The 18,107-nt window shown below is 39.2% G+C and overlaps 1 protein-coding gene across 1 annotated transcript; it reads left to right on the top strand.

Moving 5' to 3' along the window:
- Window positions 1-409: 409 nt before the first annotated feature.
- Window positions 410-17,958, top strand: ecpas (Ecm29 proteasome adaptor and scaffold). The gene is made up of 49 exons (XM_083532654.1): window positions 410-724; window positions 1,374-1,504; window positions 2,488-2,604; window positions 2,716-2,834; window positions 3,251-3,397; window positions 3,751-3,922; window positions 4,094-4,233; window positions 4,339-4,417; window positions 4,706-4,825; window positions 4,958-5,043; window positions 5,172-5,247; window positions 5,341-5,390; window positions 5,488-5,554; window positions 5,741-5,863; window positions 5,950-6,053; window positions 6,151-6,274; window positions 6,418-6,498; window positions 6,639-6,861; window positions 7,479-7,570; window positions 7,689-7,823; window positions 8,471-8,621; window positions 9,538-9,710; window positions 9,982-10,083; window positions 10,173-10,296; window positions 10,479-10,624; window positions 10,753-10,807; window positions 10,911-11,025; window positions 11,286-11,354; window positions 11,516-11,633; window positions 11,816-11,983; window positions 12,063-12,142; window positions 12,243-12,348; window positions 12,776-12,823; window positions 12,931-13,049; window positions 13,144-13,294; window positions 13,872-13,937; window positions 14,398-14,487; window positions 14,592-14,658; window positions 14,743-14,834; window positions 14,939-15,005; window positions 15,093-15,281; window positions 15,532-15,743; window positions 15,862-15,905; window positions 16,008-16,200; window positions 16,492-16,633; window positions 16,719-16,824; window positions 17,013-17,101; window positions 17,175-17,246; window positions 17,344-17,958. Exons 1-49 carry the CDS (start codon window positions 703-705, stop codon window positions 17,481-17,483), a joined length of 5,502 nt encoding a protein of 1,833 aa, XP_083388780.1. The 5' UTR covers window positions 410-702; the 3' UTR covers window positions 17,484-17,958.
- Window positions 17,959-18,107: the final 149 nt, after the last annotated feature.

Below are 18,107 nucleotides of genomic sequence, written 5' to 3'. Positions count from 1 at the left end.
TGCATTGACTCTGTGTATTATTTATGGAAATTGTTTTTTTTTTTTGTTGTGCTCTATTTATATTCAATTAGAAAACACATTATATTAATATTTATTATTTATATATATAAAATATATTTCATATAATGTTATTGTTATAAATTATAATATATTCACATTTTATATATATAATGCGATGTGTATAATATATATTTAACAATGTATTTTCTTTCTTGCTTATTCTGGCAAGTTAAAACTGCTGTTATTGTTTTTTAATCTAAATTGTATATATAATAATGGTTAATTTTTTCCAGAGAGAGAGAGAGATTTGTACTGAGACAAAGGCCAGAGACAAGAGACGAGGACAAAGACAGATAGAGAGACAACAGACAGATAGGAAAATATGAGAGAGAGAGAGAGAGAGAGAGAGAGAGAGAGAGAGAGAGAGAGAGAGAGAGAGAGAGAGAGAGAGACAGTCAGGGGAGAGCAATAAAAAGTGATACTAAGACAGAATATAGGACAAAGAGAAAAAAAGAGAGAGAGGGAGAGAAAGACAGAAAGACAGACAGACAGACAGACAGGGAGACACAGTGACACTGAGTAACAGAGTGGGAGACATACATACAGACAGAGAGAGAGAGAGAGAGAGAGAGAGAGAGAGGAACAGACGGAGAGGGGTGGAAAGGGGGAGTGGCGCTCCAGCAGCAGTGACGTCACTTCAACATGGCCGCACAGGACGAGCTGAGTAAGTTTGCCTGCCTTTGCGTCTTTATTCCCTTATAATTTTGGCCCCGTTATTTTGCTATTTTTATTTTTGCATTGCCTTTGACAACAGGAGCGAACAGCACTGTGTTTATTATAAATGAGAGTGTTCTCACACGGCTGTGCGGTAGAACAGAGAGCTAGCCGGGAGCTGAGTGCTGCAGGCCCGGTGCACAGTCATGCTCCAAAATGAATGTGTTTTTTTTTTTATTTTTATCAGATGTACTGCGTGGGGATTTTTCTCTCAAGACTAAACGTTAAATTCATGCCTAATACCCCCATATTGCTTGGTGTCATTCCGAAGTGAGTTGTTAACGCTGTGTGTCTTCGGCGAACCTCAGACTACAAACCGGACGCTCTTCACATTCGCTAGTTAGCCAGCATGCTAAACAAATAGCACAGTAGCTAATTGTCAGGTTGGACTTGTTTGGTAAACTCTTGATTGGTGTTGAGTGATATGTTGTTGGATGAGAGATTGTTGAAGCTACTCCTATATAAACCATATCTGCCAGTGTGTTTGTTTAGTAACCCTTAATATTGTGCAATTCGTCATAAATAAATGCAGTCTGCATAATCTTCTGCTTTAGGCACTTTTTCTCTTTCACTCATTCACTACATCTCTCTGGTTTTAGATCAGCTGGAGCGTGTGTTCCTACGCCTCGGCCATGCGGACACTGACGAGCAGTTGCAAGATGTCATCTCCAAGTTTCTGCCACCTGTTCTCCTTAAGCTGTCCAGTGCTCAGGAGGGCGTTCGCAAAAAAGTGAGTCTCATGTACATACAGCAGATCCAAGGCCGGCGTGTATCGACCACCCCGGAGCTACCAGTGTCTATGGATTACCTGTAAAACTGAAGACCTTTCCAGACTGAATGCAAAGAAAATCCTCACAGTGGAAAGTCACAGTTCCTTAAGGAAGAGAAGATGTGGTAGACATAGTAGCTCAGTGGTTGAGCATGTGGGTTACTGATCAGAAGGGAGAGGGTTCAAGCCCCGGTAGTGCCGATCTGCCAGTCTTGCACCATTGAGCTGACCCTGTGCTCTGACTCCAGATTCCTAACATCTCTGGTGTATGTGGGGGAAAAAATCACTGTGCTGTAAGTTACATGTGGCAATTTTAAAGCACCCTTAGAAGTGGCTACTTATACTATTCAAGTTGGTCTTGTGAGCTAATAGAAACTAGCTGGGTGGGGCCACCTCGAGTTCCCCTTTGAGTCTGGATTCTCACAAGGTTTCTTCAGAATATCATCTCAGGTGTGCCTTGGTTCTTGTAGTGACATATCACTTCTTTTGTATCTGTGTCAGACAGAATTTCATTCTTTGCAATATTACCAACTTTGCAGTTCAGTGCTTATGTGTGAAATCTGAACCTGGGGAAGCTGTCACCAGTTATATCCCATAGATTTGTGTGAAAACAAAACCTACAGTGACTCCTCATTATGTGTATATTTATTTGTGGAAGAAGTCTCCATTGCTTTTTAACGGTCAAACGTACAGCTGCTATAATGTAAGTGATAATGACGAGATGGCTTGTTTCATTGTGGTTTTACAATATAAAAAAAAAAATTATAACATTGTTGATGTATAAGAGGAATAAGGTACTTTGGGTCATAATTACAGGGTGCTTGAAGTTCTTAGCGTTTTGCCAAATTATTTTCTATGTTTTGTCACCTGAGGCGTCACCTGAGGTCAAATACATCACAGCCAGAAGTACTTTATAACTAGTGTTATGTTTATACCTTGTCCAGGTTATGGAACTACTGGTTCACGTGAATAAGCGGATTAAAAGTCGTCCTAAGGTTCAGCTGCCTGTAGAGACGCTACTTGTCCAATATCAGGATCCAGCAGCAATGTCTTTCGTAACAGTATGTATGAACTCACATACAATATTCAGATCTCTAAAAAAAAAAAAAAAAAAAATTTTAAATAACTTTTTTGTATGAGATCCTCTTCATTTACTGAGTTTGTGTTTGCAGAATTTCACAATAATCTACATCAAGATGGGTTACCCCAGACTGGATGTGGCCAAACAGTGTGAGCTGGCACCCACCCTGCTCACGGCCATGGAGGGCAAACCGGAGCCTCAGCAGGACAGGTTAGTCTGACCACATTGGTCAAGGCATTGAGTGGTTAAGGCATTGGCCTTTGGATCCAAAGGTTATGACTTCAAATCCCGGCCACACCAAGCAGCCACACCTGGGCCCCTTGAGCAAGGCCCTTAACCCTGTAGCTGCTCAATTGTATGAATGAGATAAATGTAAGTCGCTCTGGATAAGTGTGTCTGCCAAATGCCATAGATTTTATGTCGTGTAATGTTTAGAACAGACCTATTCGACATTTATTTGCTTTAGATTAAATTCACAAGCCCAGGCTATGCAGCTGATGGTATTAATATTTTCGAGAAGTATTCAAAATTTCATTGGATTGTTTTTAGAAAATGTGTAATAACAAACCTGGACATTTTTGGCTGCTGTACATAATAGTTATTAATATGTTTGTTTTTCATTTCAGCCTCATGCATTTGCTGATCCCCACTTTGTACCACATGAAGTATCCCACCGAGCCTTCTAAAGCATCGCCCTTCGTCCTCACAGAGAAGCCAAAGACTGTTCATCAGCTTCTGGAGTTCATGCTTGATGTCCTTCTGATGCCTTATGGGTGGGTGGGTGTGTGTGTGTGTGTGGGGGGGATATTTGACTTGGTTCCTGAAAATGAATTGAAAATGAATAATTTGTTTGTATTTCTTGCTGACTTCTAGATGTTTAAGACTAAATATAGCTGGTTAAATATGAACATGATCTGAATATATGTTATGGTGGAAATAAGGAGGGTAGATCAGGTATGGTATGATAGTAAGAATCTTTAGACGCAGGTTTTGTACATTTTATTTCAATAATAGATCGTTCATAGTACAATAGCTGTGTTTGAATATTATCACTGGGTCAGATCATTTCAGAAAGTATTGAACTGCTGCTTTTTCATTCATTCATTCATTCATTTTCTTGAAACAGGTTTGTGTTGAATGAGCAAGCAAGCCGCCCTGCTCCATCCTCCCCACAGGGGGGCTCTGTAGCAGGAGGAGCAGCAGGACAAGGCCTTCCTCAGCCTCCTCCAGGGATGAGCCTGTATGCTGTTAAGCGGGTTATTGGAGAAGTGCAGTGGAGTCCTGAACAGTTGGAGCAGGTACATTTTCAACCTGCGCTTAGGCTTTTGGAAAGAAAGTATGTAAATAAAAAGTAAAAATATATTATGAAAGCATATTGATTCCAATGTATTTAACAAGAAACAATCAGGAACACTTACATGCTGTTGGAAACAGTGTACATTCACAGAACTAATTTCTAATTTCTCTAGTGCAAGTTGGGGATTGTAAAGTTCATCGAAGCACAGCAGGTACCTGAAGTGGACACAGTCGTCCACCTGGTTGTTGCTTCTAGTGACACCAGGCATAGTGTAGCTACAGCAGCTGACCTGGAACTGAAAAGCAAGCAGAGGTACATGGAGTTGTTATAGGATAGCAGGTATCCTTTTCTATTACATGTTTCCATTGTATAATAAAAATTTTTAATGGTTGTGTTGTGTTTTATTTCCTGTTACAGCATCATTGATTGGAACAACCCACTTATCATTAACAAAATGTTCAAGGTTTACTTGGGCGATATTCCAATCAAATCAAAGGTATGGCTCTAATTTAATTTAGGAGATTTTGCAAATGTTTTTAAGATGCCAGTATTTCTTTTAGAATCCAGATTGTGCAGCACATTTTTCCAACTCTGCACATGATCAGGAGATCTGTATTCTCACAGTGAAGCATGGTGGTGGTAGCATCATGTCAAGCACTACCCTTTGCCTCTTGGTTGCTTTTGTAAATGAATGGACCTGCAAGATTAATTGTTTTTATTTAATAACCAAATTTAAAATGTAATCTGTATCTTAGATAATAATGATTAAGATTTTTTTCCCCAGGGTGCTTCAGTGAAGCGAGAACTGAAGCATGAACCCGTCAGCACCAGGGTCAAGATGAAGATTCTGCCTCATCTTCTTCGCTCCAGACTTGCAGCTGAGTGTTTTCCGTCAAACATCCAGGTCAGTGCGCTAGGAAGTAAAGGATGGTTTGAAAAGAAAAGCGATGCAGACCAGGGTTTAGAATAAATAATGAAAATGGATGTGGTACTAAGAGTTAAGTGTTGGGTAAAATGGTTTCTTTTTGTGTTTCAGGTTGTGTATGATGGGCTGTTTGGGGCCAATACCAACAATAAACTCCTGTCTCTCACTTTGCAGTTTGTGCACCATATCTGTGTTGTGTAAGCGTTCTTGTTATGGAGCATGCAGAATGCATTATTTAAAATTCTCACTTAATTTTGATGCACACTAGTTAATGTGTTGCACAGGAACAGCATTTTGAAACTGAACCTCGGTTTTCTCACTGCAGGTGTCCTGATACTAATAAGCCACTTGGACTGATGCTGCTTAACGGCCTTACCAAGCTTATCAACGAGTACAAGGAGGTTATAACTATTCTTTTGGCATTTCTTACCACTTAACTGAATTTCAACTGAATTAACATAATAAGAATGAGTGATGTTAATTTTGCTCTTCAGGATCCTAAATTGCTGTGTATGGCCTACTCAGCTGTTGGAAAGCTTGCTAGGTAATTTATTTGGCATTTTTATTCAGTCCTATTTCGTAAATAATTATTTTGTTTTACTTCAAAGCTCTGCTAACTTGTAATATATGCTTCCTTATAGCCGAATGCCGCAGCTCTTTACTAAAGACATAGCCCTGGTCCAGCAGTTCTTTGAGTCTATGTGCAAGGTGAGTTTAACCAAATTGTACATTTTGATTCTGAAGATGCAGAGAAAAGGGCATTATAAAAAAAAAATGTGTGCAAAAAAAGGTTATGTGAATGTCAGTCTAAACGTATATAGGACACTATGCAACTATATGGCTTTAAATAAATGAAACAATAGTGAACAGTGTCATGTATTTTTGTGTTCACAGGAAGAAGCAGATGTGCGTCTGGCTATACAAGAGGCTTTGTCTATGATGGTGGGTGCATATGTCAACCTGCAGGGGGCTCTCCTCAACCTCATGGAGGCACTGGTGGCTGCATACATTGGAAAGGTTTGTCATATTGACCTAGTGACCCTTAATGACAATACCTGATTGGGTATTGGTGTATAAATTATGTGTGATGATGTGATTATTAGCCGGAGGTGCAGGTGCGTCAAGTGGCAATGAAGTTTGCCAGCATGGTGTTCGCACCGGACCATGTTCCCTCCAGATATCTGCTTCTGCTAGCTGCTGGAGATCTGTAAGTCAATATAAATACTTCTATATATAGTACTTCTATATTTGCTTTCTTCTTTTACACAGTTTTTAATTTTTATATGACTTTATTCTCTGCATAGTCGTGATGAGGTGTCTGGAGAGGCCCGGCGCACTCTCAGGTCTCTTTCGTCCAAGAGTGCAGAGAAAGAAAAATCCAAACCCATGCCTTCTTTTGCTGAGATGGTCCGCTACATTCAGGAGAAGGTCAGACCATATGTAATAAAAAAATTATTTCAACAATGGTGGTGTGGGATTATTTTTTTTTATTATTCTTTTTTACAAAAAATATTTACCTTTTGATTTTCTGTTTAGTTTATAAATATCCTGTATGTGTTGCCATGTTTTAGGCTGCGGAGAGGATGAAGACTCCTGCCAAATACATAGTTGGGACCTCAACTCTCCCTTTTAACCCTGCCACGTTTGAAGAGGTCGATATAAAAATAAAATCAATCACCATGTCGCTCTGTATACACTGATGATATGTGCTTGACTTTGCTGCAATTTTAATATGAAGGAGTGTATAAATATTTAAAGAACAAAATGATCCCCTATTTGTTTTTTTTTATAGATTGTTTTATACCTCAGGATGTGTTTGGCTCATAGTGCTGGGGCCACACCTTCTTCGCAGAGTTTGATAGACATGCAGGATGACGCTCCTGTTGTCGGCCGCTATGTTCGGTCTTTGCTCGCAAACGAAGCTCCAGCATCTTCCTCGATGTCTAAAGGAGTAGAAGCCAATCCAGTTCAGGTCTATATGGATCTGCTGCAGCAGCTGCTTTCGGCCGTTGGAGGTAAATAACACAGCGGTCAGAAATCAAGGTGTCACAGCACTGCATAGTGAACTGATCAGTTCTAAGGAAAAAGAAGAGGCTTTTTGTCACGTGTTACAGCACAGGGGAAATTCTGTATTTTGCATACTCCAGTGAGGATAGGAAGCTGGGGTCAAAGCATAGAGTCAGCAATGACAAAGCACCCCTGGAGCAAAGCTTAAAAACCCAAGATTGCGAGCTTGGTGATAGTGGGGCTTAAACCCCCACCCTTCCAAAGAGTAACCCTTAACCACTGAGCTACAACTTCTCACTATCGAAGCAGGGGTAGAGAAGAACAGGGGTATTCTATATTCAATTCCATTCTATAAGATAAATTCAGATAAAATAAGTGACAGACATGACTAAACTTTGACCTTGCAATAATTAACAATAAATCAGACATATCTAACAGGATATATTACAAAGATTTAATTCCAATTTTGTTTATATTTATAAACTAAGCTACTGTAATTAGGATGGCATTTGTTTGATACTTCACCGTACAGTCCTGTGTCTAATTATGAGCTTGTTTTCATCAGTAATCATAAAAGTAGGTCATGTTTTAATATTTAATTGTTTTAAGTGTATTTTCTCTGCAGGTATTCCGGTCATGTATTGCTTGTTAGAGGTGGTGTCTGTCTGTCCTCAAAAACTCGCTCCCAGATTCGCCAACAAAATCGACTGGATAAAAGTGAGTGTCTAATTCATCAGCGTTCCAATAATTTTGCTCAATTATTTATACACACACACATTATATATATGTGTGTGTCTCCTGAATATACTGAATATAATGTATATCCTTATGCCAGGGTCTGATGAACACCAATAAGGAGGACATGCGGGAGCTAGCTGCTCAGCTGTATGCCGTGGTCGTCTCCATCATGTCCGGAAATGATCTCAAAATCGCCGTACAAAACCTGATCAAGATCACTAAAGACAATCATGTATGTAATTTTGCTTTGTTCTGTATATGTTTTGATACAAAGCACGCTATATATTAAGTCACTTTTTGATTGAAAATTAGAGAAAATAAATGACAATTATAAGTGGTATGAAAAATTGTGCAAATATATTTAGATGTACAAAATGAAAGCACAAATTCTTTTGGAATGTAATGAATGTAACAATAACAAAACAAAAACAGTAACAGTGAGAATTTAAGGTGCTGTGTGCAAAAGCAGAATAAACACGAGGTATGGTTGTAAGGGAGAAATAAGCATAAGAGATGGAATAGTTTGAATGGGCATGCTCGCATTAAGTAGTCTGATAGCTTGAATGAAGAAGAGCCTTCTAAGACTCTCAGATTTGGACAGCGGACAGCGGAAACGCTTGCCTGATGGCAGCAGACTGAACATTCGTACCAGGGTGCTGCATACTTTAGATAGACATTGCCTGAGCAGGTGTTTTTTGTCTTCTAATTTGTGATGAAATAAAAAAAAATCTTTTAAGTGTTAAAATTGCTTTCATGACTGGTGAAAGGATCAAAGCATATGATTTCAGAATGAGATGGCTAAAGGATTGTGTATTTTAGAGATATACAAATTTTGTAAAAAAAATGTTGCTGTTAATATAAACTGTTCTTTAAACGCAGAGTCCCGAGTCCCAGCACGGTGCCATTTTGGCTTTAGGATACATGGTGGGCCGGTACATGAGCTGGAGACGTAGCTTGACCTTGCTTGAGAGAATAAGTACAACATCCAAAGATGATGTGGAACTGATCACTACAGCCACCAAAACCATTGGTATGACCATTAACAAGTGAGAAGTACCGCATGATGATGTGAAATTAAAGTCTTATTTTCTAATTTAACTTTGCAGTTTAAACCTGTGTTTGAAACTAAACCTGAAGTGGCACCATTCAAAAAGCATGGTGCATTAAGGACCTTGTTTAGACACTATTTATTATTTTATGAGTGCACTTCACATCTGCATTAAGCATTTGGACTATTACCAAATGACTGATTAGCTAGCTAGTGATTTTTTTTTTTTTTTTTAATACACGAGGGAAATTAAATAAACAAAACGATTCGAACACAAATCTCTTTCTCTGTGTGTATGTATATATAATTACATATATATAATTTTATATACATATAAATACACAAAATATACATACACACACAGAATCACAAAAGAGAGCACACCCCTCACATTTCAGCAACCATTTTAGTATATCTTCTCAAGGGACAATACATTTTTTATATATTTTAGTAGTTGATATGCAGCTTGTATAGCAGTGCAGATTTACTGTCCTCTCAAAATAACTGACAACAAAAGAGAGTACACCCTAAGTGATAACAGCATTACGTTGTTTAACCATGCACAGCTACATGTCCTATTCATGTTTTTGTCTGCGGCACTTTTCTTTACTGTACTCGAGCCGGAGATCATCAACACTCTCGTGGTTCCAGACACCTTTCTCTCTGTGTCCGGCTGAACTTGCTCGTAGACCAGCATGCCTTTCTCTCGTGGGGTGTACTATATAGATATCATTCAGTTAACTGTGCTATATCCTTCTCTTTTCTATCCTACTCTGATTTAGAGTAATTTTGTTCAAATATTTATAACCTTTGATTAAGAGTCATTGAAATACAGAGTGGCTGACCTCACCTCTTTGGTGAGTCTTCCAGAGGGTAATTTTCACAATTTGCTCTGCAGGATTGTTTTTGGACAGCACCAGTCCTTTGCTGACAATCGCTGCAGTAACCGCTCTGGGCGAGATCAGTCGTAATGGGGAACTACTAATACCAAGCGAAGGAGACGGATTCAGCAAACTCAGCCTGGTGGAGAACCTGTTGGCCAGGATAACATCAGGCAAAGAAAGTGGCAAGGTAACGTCTAGTTAAGACAGTTATTTTTCTTTTAATAGTATTACTATTACTATTATTATTATTGTTGCTCTTGCATTACCGCTGCAAAGACATCACACACAGATTTTCTGTCAGGCTGATTCGTCATAATATAAAACCATATTATTTATCATATTGTTCATCTGATGTTCTCATCTTAATGTTTAAGTGTTTTATAATTAGAAGTTCTTTATGACCGTCGGTCACTTCTGATCGAATCGATTGGTAATAAGATGCGTTTTTCTGTGGACAGATGAAGGAACGTGTAATTCAGACACTGGGATTTCTCCCAGTGGGAGATGAAGAATTCCCTCATCAGAAAAAACTCCTGCAAGGCCTCATGGATTCAGTAGAGGTAGCATCATCATGCTTCAAACAACTTCTAGTGTTGTGTTAAATAACTAAAATAAATTTCAAATAAATATAAATTCTCGTCTTTCTCAGGCCAAGCAGGTCGAGCTGCAGTTTACTGTCGGTGAGGCCATAACAAGTGCCTCTGTAGGGACCTGCTCAGGTGCTGCCAGGGATGTGTGGACTTGCACTGAAGACCAGTACTGCCCTCCTCAGAGTGAGTGTGTGTGTGTGTGTGTGTGTGTGCACTCAGAAGTGTGCGAAAACAGTGTTTTATGAGTGTGTACTTTATATAGTATTAAGTTTTAAAGGTTTTTATAATAACTGCTGTATCAGCTGAGTGTATAGATTTTTAGCAGTGTATTAATAAGATAAAACACTCATCTCTCTGTGTTTTAGATTTAAAGAATAATGATGTCTTGTCCTGGGCTTTGAGCATCATCTTGTCTAAGTACATAGTGAGTCAGAATCCTCATGTGCGTCAGGCTGCCTGCATATGGCTCCTCTCACTTGTAAAGAAACTGAGCCAGCATAAAGAGATTCGGGTAAACACAAATGCACAGACACTACACGATCTAATATAAACATAACACAATATGTATTATACAATAATCAATTAATGTCATTGAAGCATGTTGCATTAGTTATAATGGCAATTTCTTTCCCGATGTAGTCTCATCTTAAGGAGATCCAGACAGCCTTCATTTCCGTATTGTCTGATCCAGATGGTGAGTTTAAAATGACACTTATTACATCTGATGAGTCATGCTAACTTTTATACATTGGATAAAACATTTAAAAGCGCGTGTTTGTTTCTGTGTGTTTGTGCAGAGCTTAGTCAGGACGTGGCGTCTAAAGGCCTGGGATTAGTGTATGAACTGGGAGGAGAGCAGGACCAACAGGAACTGGTGTCCACTCTAGTGGAGACTCTTATGACTGGAAAAAGGTATTTAATTTCCATTTTACATTTATTAATGATTTCAGACCCTTTAAGTGCATCGTACAGAACTTCAGATCAGGTATATTGAGTATGCATAAATTATTGATGTAGGCTTATTGCTGTCTTTAGGATTTATCGAAGTTCTGTCAACTGATTGAGTGTCAGCTGCAGCTCTAACAATAGTATCAGTTGCAAGACATATTCAGCATAGTTTATTTAACTTATGCAGGAGCATTAAGACTTGAACTTTGTGTGTGTGTGCATAGAGTCAAACACACAGTATCTGGAGACACTGAGGTCTTTCAGTCCGATGCTCTTGGTAAAGCACCTGATGGGTAGGTCATTTATTTTTACTGATTTGAGTACAGAATGTTGCTAATGTTCTTCTGCTCATCAGCTAATACACACCATTTTTGACTGTACTCTTGAATGTACTCTTAATTATGTTCAGATAAACCATTTTAATATTTCTGATCTTTCCCTACCTGATTGACAGGCATGGCCTCTCAACCTACAAGGAGCTTTGCTCTCTAGCAAGTGATCTGAACCAACCAGATCTTGTTTACAAATTCATGAACCTGGCCAATCACCATGCCATGTGGAACTCAAGAAAGGTGAATCTGACAATTCAATGTTTATTTCATCAAGCATTTACTTGTATGTAAGTTCTTAATCTAGCCTTTTTTATTGTGTCTGGATTTTTTGTTTTCATCTGTTGTGCTGCTTTAAATGTATCTCTATGCACAGATCTGTAACAGAACTAACAGTTAAAATCCTTATGGTTTATTTGTTACAGGGGGCAGCATTTGGCTTTAACATTATTGCAGCTAAAGCTGGAGAGCAGCTTGCTCCGTTTTTGTCGCAGTTAGTTCCCCGTCTCTACAGGTATCAGTTTGATCCCAACCTGGGGATCCGACAGGCCATGACCAGCATCTGGGATGCCCTCGTCACTGACAAAACAACAGTATGATTTTATCATACACTTTATCATACGCTAATTTAAGAATCTATCAAATTTTTAATTTGTGTTTCTTTTCATGAAGGTTGAAAAATACTTCAAAGAGATAATGCAGGATGTCATTTCCAACCTGACCAGCAATATGTGGAGAGTACGGGAGTCAAGGTAACGTACAACACCCGAACTCAACATCGCGCTGAATAAAATGAATTGTTTTTTTGATGATTCAGTAGAAGTTTTTTGCTAACAATTATTTCACTTTTAGCTGTTTGGCTTTAAATGATCTGATTCGTGGAAGGTCTGCAGATGACTTTTTAGAGCATCTAACAGATATCTGGGAAACACTTTTCCGGGTTTTGGATGATATCAAGGTATGCAAATATAAAACAAATATATATGTATATACACGATATGGACAAAGTTTGTGGACAACTTTAGAGTTGTTCCCATTTAATTCCCATTTGCTGTTACAATAACCTCCACTCTTCTGGGAAGATGTTTCCTTACATTTTTGAGTGTGCTTAACAGTTAGTAAAGTCAGATGTAGATAATGTGTGGAGGACTGGGGTGCAATCAGCTTTCCAATTCATTCCAAAGGTGATCAGTAGGGTTGAGGTCAGAGCTCTTTAGCGGACTACTCAAGATCTTCTACTTTAACCCATGGAAAGCATATCTTCATGCAGTTTGCTTTGTGCTATTGACAGGCTGGAACAGGTTCGGTTTCATCGTAAAAAAAATGATTGCTGCAATAAAATGGCTTAATCAACAACTTGAATCCATTATTTTTGTATATTTCAGGAATCAGTACGAAAAGCAGCAGATTTAACACTGAAAACGCTCAGCAAGGTAAAAAAAAAAAAAAAAAAGTTATATACTTGTTATTGCATTTGCATATATTAGCATTTAGTCACTACTATTAATATTCCACTTTTTTGTTCTGTGTGTTTTTGCAGATATGTGTGCGAACATGTGAATCAACAGGTGCATCGGCTAGAAAAACAGTCGCTGTGCTCCTGCCAATTCTGCTAGACAGGGGCATAGTCAGCAACGTGGCCGAGGTGCGCGCACTCAGGTAGGAAAGGGTTTAGTATCTGAAAATAACCTGTTTTTGATTGACATTTGTTTTTGATACTTATGCTGTGTGTGTGTGTGTGTGTGTGTGTTAGTATCCAGACTCTTGTAAAGATCAGTAAAGCAGCAGGTAGCTGCCTGAAACCACACGCTCCTCGTCTCATTCCGGCTTTGCTAGAGGCGCTGAGCGTACTCGAACCGCAAGTACTTAACTACCTCAGTCTGAGAGCCACAGAGCAGGAGAAGGTGAGCAGCAGCTCTTTTAATAAGGCAATTTTCATTAAGCATTAAGGCAAGGTTCAGACAGGCTGTTTAATGATTTTCTTTTTGTATTATAAAGGAAGATCAGAAAATGACAATCTGCTTTATTACTTTTTTTATTCTTGTCACATGTGTATGTGGTTTACTATCAGTTTATGGTTAAAATGGAGAGGATTGGGTTATGAGTCAGATTTTTGAGAGATTCACTGATACTGGATACTGAATATGATAGTGAAACATGCTTTAGTACCAACTTGTGATGCCATATCATAGTATGTTGTGTTGGACTGATCATTCAAAATTATCTGTGAATATTTTTTTATTGAAGATCTACGGCATCTTCCATCAAAATACATGTAACTGTCTTAAAACGTACAAAAAACCCCACAAAAAAAATCTGCATCCCATGCAGCAAACCCTAGCGATGGAATTGAAATGTGAAAATGAAATTTCTGTACTCAGTATGTATCAGCTATTATGTATGCTTTATAGTATGAAGTATTCGCTCAAATGAAACCTGTTTTGAGTGTGAAATCTTGAACGTGTTCTCCTCTCATCACAGAGTGCAATGGATACTGCCAGGCTGAGTGCAGCGAAGTCCTCACCTATGATGGAGACCATTAATATGGTATGAATTTGCAAGGCGTGCGCCAGACTAGCACTCTGTTGCCGTGCCAAAACACACATTATGGCTGTCGGTAAAAGGGTTTTTGCCGGATACACTCTGGAAGCTAAAAGCACTTGCAGGGCTTTTCCTAATAAGGCTGGAATTACCTGGCCGAAGCTCTCCAAAATATCACTGTTGTCTTTTTGATTGTGTGACTATCATCCAATGTGTGTAATAGCATCATTATTGAATTATTAATAATGCAACACCGTTGGACTCTTGATTCTGATTGGTCAGAATGTTGAGTTTTCTCGAACAGAACCTCTTAAAGAAGTCAGTATGTATGATTTATAATAATGAACTCATTCTTACACTTGAATCATATATACACAAGGTATTGTACACCAGATGCTTTGCATAAATAGAATCTTGGAAGGATGCCAGGGCTTTTACCAACAAGTGTTGGTTTGTGTGTGTTTAGTGTTTGCAGCATTTGGATGTATCCGTGTTGAGTGAGCTGGTTCCCAAACTATGCGATTTACTAAAGAGTGGAGTCGGTCTTGGAACCAAGGTAAGTGTGTAAACACATTGTACTGTGTGTGTGTGTGTGTGTGTGTGTGTGTGTGTGTATGTATGTATGTAATACACATGGTTGTATATTTATATGCTGTTCAGGGTGGCTGTGCGAGCGTGATCGTGTCACTGACAGTTCAGTGTCCTCAAGACCTCACTCCTTACTCAGGTAGTTCATTTCATATACACACATCAGTGTATGTAAACAATTATTTACAAACATTAACTGTGCATGTGGCATTTACATTTGCAGGTAAATTAATGAATGCACTATTAAACGGGATCCATGACCGCAGCGTAGTGGTTCAGAAATCGTTTGCCTTTGCTATCGGTCATTTGGTCAGAGTGAGTAGATGAAGATTCTTTTCTATTTTCTATTTTTTTTTTTTTTTTTTGTCATCCCAACAAACAAACTCTGAATTGAATAAAATGTTTTTCTGTTCCTTCAGACAGCAAAGGACAGCAGTGTGGAGAAGCTTCTGCAGAAACTCAGCACGTGGTATCTGGAGAAAGAAGGCAGGTTTTTTTATTTATGTAAATAATTATATATATATGTGTGTGTGTGTGTGTGATCATAGCACTTGACTGTTTTTTTCTCTTCAGAGGCTGTATATAAGTCATCATGCTGTTTGACAGTCCATGCCATCAGTCACTACAGTCCCGACGTGTTGAAGGCTCACGCAAGTGTTGCCCTGCCACTGGCGTTCCTTGGCATGCACCAACAGCCCGATGAATTAGGCGAGAGCGCAGATGCCAAATTATGGGATGAGGTCTGGCAGGAACACGTGCCTGGTAATGAGGGATGGGGTGAAGGAAATGAATAAAATAGTCACAGGATGTGTGAATAATTTTTTTTAGGGGTCCAAGCACTGCTAGGATTATACTTATACTGAAGTTCACTTACTGAACATCAACAACGATCATTTCAACAGTTAAATGATTAAAAAAACCTGAAAAGCATCGGTGTAAAGCCTACTTTTAAGTGTTCAACAAAACGAACCCCTTGTTAAATCTCTTCCTGCATTTGTATTGATCGCTGTAGGCAGTTTTGGTGGAATCCGGCTGTATATGACTGAGCTCATAGCCATTACCCAGAGAGCTTTGCAATCTCAGTCGTGGAAAATGAAGGCGCAAGGTGGAGCCGCCATGGCAACCATCGCCAAGCAACAGACAGGCTCGCTTGTAGCACCTCACTTGGGGATGGTGCTAAGTGCATTACTGCAGGCGCTCGCCGGACGCACATGGGCTGGAAAGGTGAGCGTGTACACTGAGCTGATTACAAGTATACAGAACATCTGGCATGCAAGGTTTTTATCCCCACTAATATTCAGATGTATTATTATTAATAAGTAATTAAAATATTATCTTTCAGGAAGAGATGTTGAAGGCTGTGGGGTCGGTAGTGTCACAGTGCAGGTTAGTCACCTAACGATTTTCCTTTTCTCCTTTCCTCTTATGTTATACCCGCGTTCAGACCGTCGTTCTATGATATATACGTTGTACGTTTTGTGTGTGTAGTGAAGAGCTGCAGAAGCCCGCACCAGGTCAACCAACTGTACAGCAAGTGTTGGACATGGTACTAAAGGAATGCAAAAAGGAGTCTCTTGTTTACAAAATGGCCGCCCTGCACAGTGCAGCAAACATCTTGGAGGCGGCTAAAGAGGATCGCTTTCAGGAAATGGCTGATATTTTGTTCCCGATCATTAAAAAGGTAAAGAAGTTCCAGAGTATACAGCAACGACAGACTAATCATTTCCACCCCTGCATTTAGTACAATTCCAGTAATGTTTGATAAGAAAATACAGATCAATTACCCTGAGTCAGAGATTCAGATCCTCCAGGTCAAAGATCTTCTCTTGTGAAATGTTCAGAACATTTCTGCAGAGTATATATCAGGGGATGCCAATATTTCAGGACCTGAACAGCGCCCTTTTTGTTGTCTGTTTCTCTGGGTCTTGTTTTACTAAATTTCATATACTAATTTTCTTTTGGTGATCCGCAGAATCAACCTGTGGGCGGCGGTTCACCCAAGCACAAGGATGACGACGACGAAGACGTGAAAGAGCGAGAGCTGCGAACCGAAGTTCTGTTGTGTGCATTTGAGGCTCTGGGGAAAGCCTGGCCGAAGAAGGAGGAGACGCAGAGTAAGAAAGTTAACCATCAGGAATGCTGTAAAAATGAATTATTACCCTACAAATTTAACACGTATCAAATGTTTGTGTGTTGCAGTTCGGTACCAGGCAGAAGTGTGTGGGCTGATGTGTGATCGATTAAAATTGAGCACCTGGAGGGTTCAGCTAAGTGTCTTGCAGTGCATGAAAGCTTTTTATCATGGGTGAGATCAAGTTTATTTATCCAAATTTCAATGCTTTATTAACCAACTCAGCACTGTTTGTGATATCCTTTGAAACAATGAAAAGACTGTTTAGATTTAAACAAGATTTAAGACAATAAACATGTCTAGACTGGTCTGATTTAATATTTTTTAAAGCCTAAAAATCGTGTTGTTTTGTTTTTGTTTAGATTACTGCTGTTGGAAAAGAACCATCAGAACTCCCCAGTGTTGACTGGACTCCTGTCAGAAACATGCACTTCACTCGCATCACCACTGGGTAATACAGCTCTGAAAAAGTGAAATTATTAATAATAGGACAGATATAACCCTTACGTTTTTTCCCCCTTTAGAAAACAGAAGTTACTCCTCCATAAGGACTGAAGCCTTGTCCATTTTGGAGATACTCCTGAAAAAGATTGAAGGTAGAATTCCTGTTTTAAAAGCCTAAATGTGTTCATGCATTAAAAGATGGAGTTGCTCAATCATTCAGATGAACATGTTTAATGTATTTGTGTGTAGAGAGCGACCAGTGGGATTGCCTAAGTGAACAGAGCCGGCAACAGCTCCAGCGTTCTCTTGCTACGATGGAAACGGACAACCGTCCTGAACTGAAAGACAAGGCCCAAACACTGAGAAGAAAAATACAGGGTCTGCCTTAAACACATAGCAAGATTCTTCCTGCACACGTCTCTACAGTAACAGGCAAACACATTACAAACACGTCTTTCTGCACAGTGGACAGTCGTCCTTCCCATAAGCATATGACACAAAAAAAAAAAAAAAAAAGAAGAAAAAACACGTAAAACTCCATTGGGTCCTGGTTTAATGGCTGTACTTTAAATAAATTACTTCTAGATGAACTTGGATACATGATGCAGGTTGTTTGCACATGACCATTGCCAATCATTTTCAATACCTTTTACTTCTATGAAACAGTTGTAACCAGATCCTACATGATCCAGATGTGTATAAGTTTACTGTGTTCAAAGCGACTACATAAGTATAAAAGCCTAAAACGTTGCGTCTGACTTATGCAAGTGTTTAGTGTTTATCTCTAGTGAAATCATCCCTCAGTGGGTTGTGTGACTACTGCTTTTCCCCATTCCACTTTCAATAAAGAGACCTTCCCCACAATCCTCTGCAGGAGTGTGATGAACTAGTAGAATGGACTCACTCTATGCCATGAAAGTTGAAATTGGGCCGTATGTGTGTATATTTAAGGTAGATCTTCTAACATTTGCATGTTCGCACAGTTTTCAGAAGTAAAACAAATGGGGAAATTA

This window comes from Silurus aristotelis (assembly GCF_946808225.1).
Source record: "Silurus aristotelis genome assembly, chromosome: 27".
Lineage (NCBI taxonomy): Eukaryota > Metazoa > Chordata > Actinopteri > Siluriformes > Siluridae > Silurus > Silurus aristotelis.
Note: the sequence above shows the minus strand (reverse complement) of the source record. Positions and strands in the feature narration are given on the sequence as shown.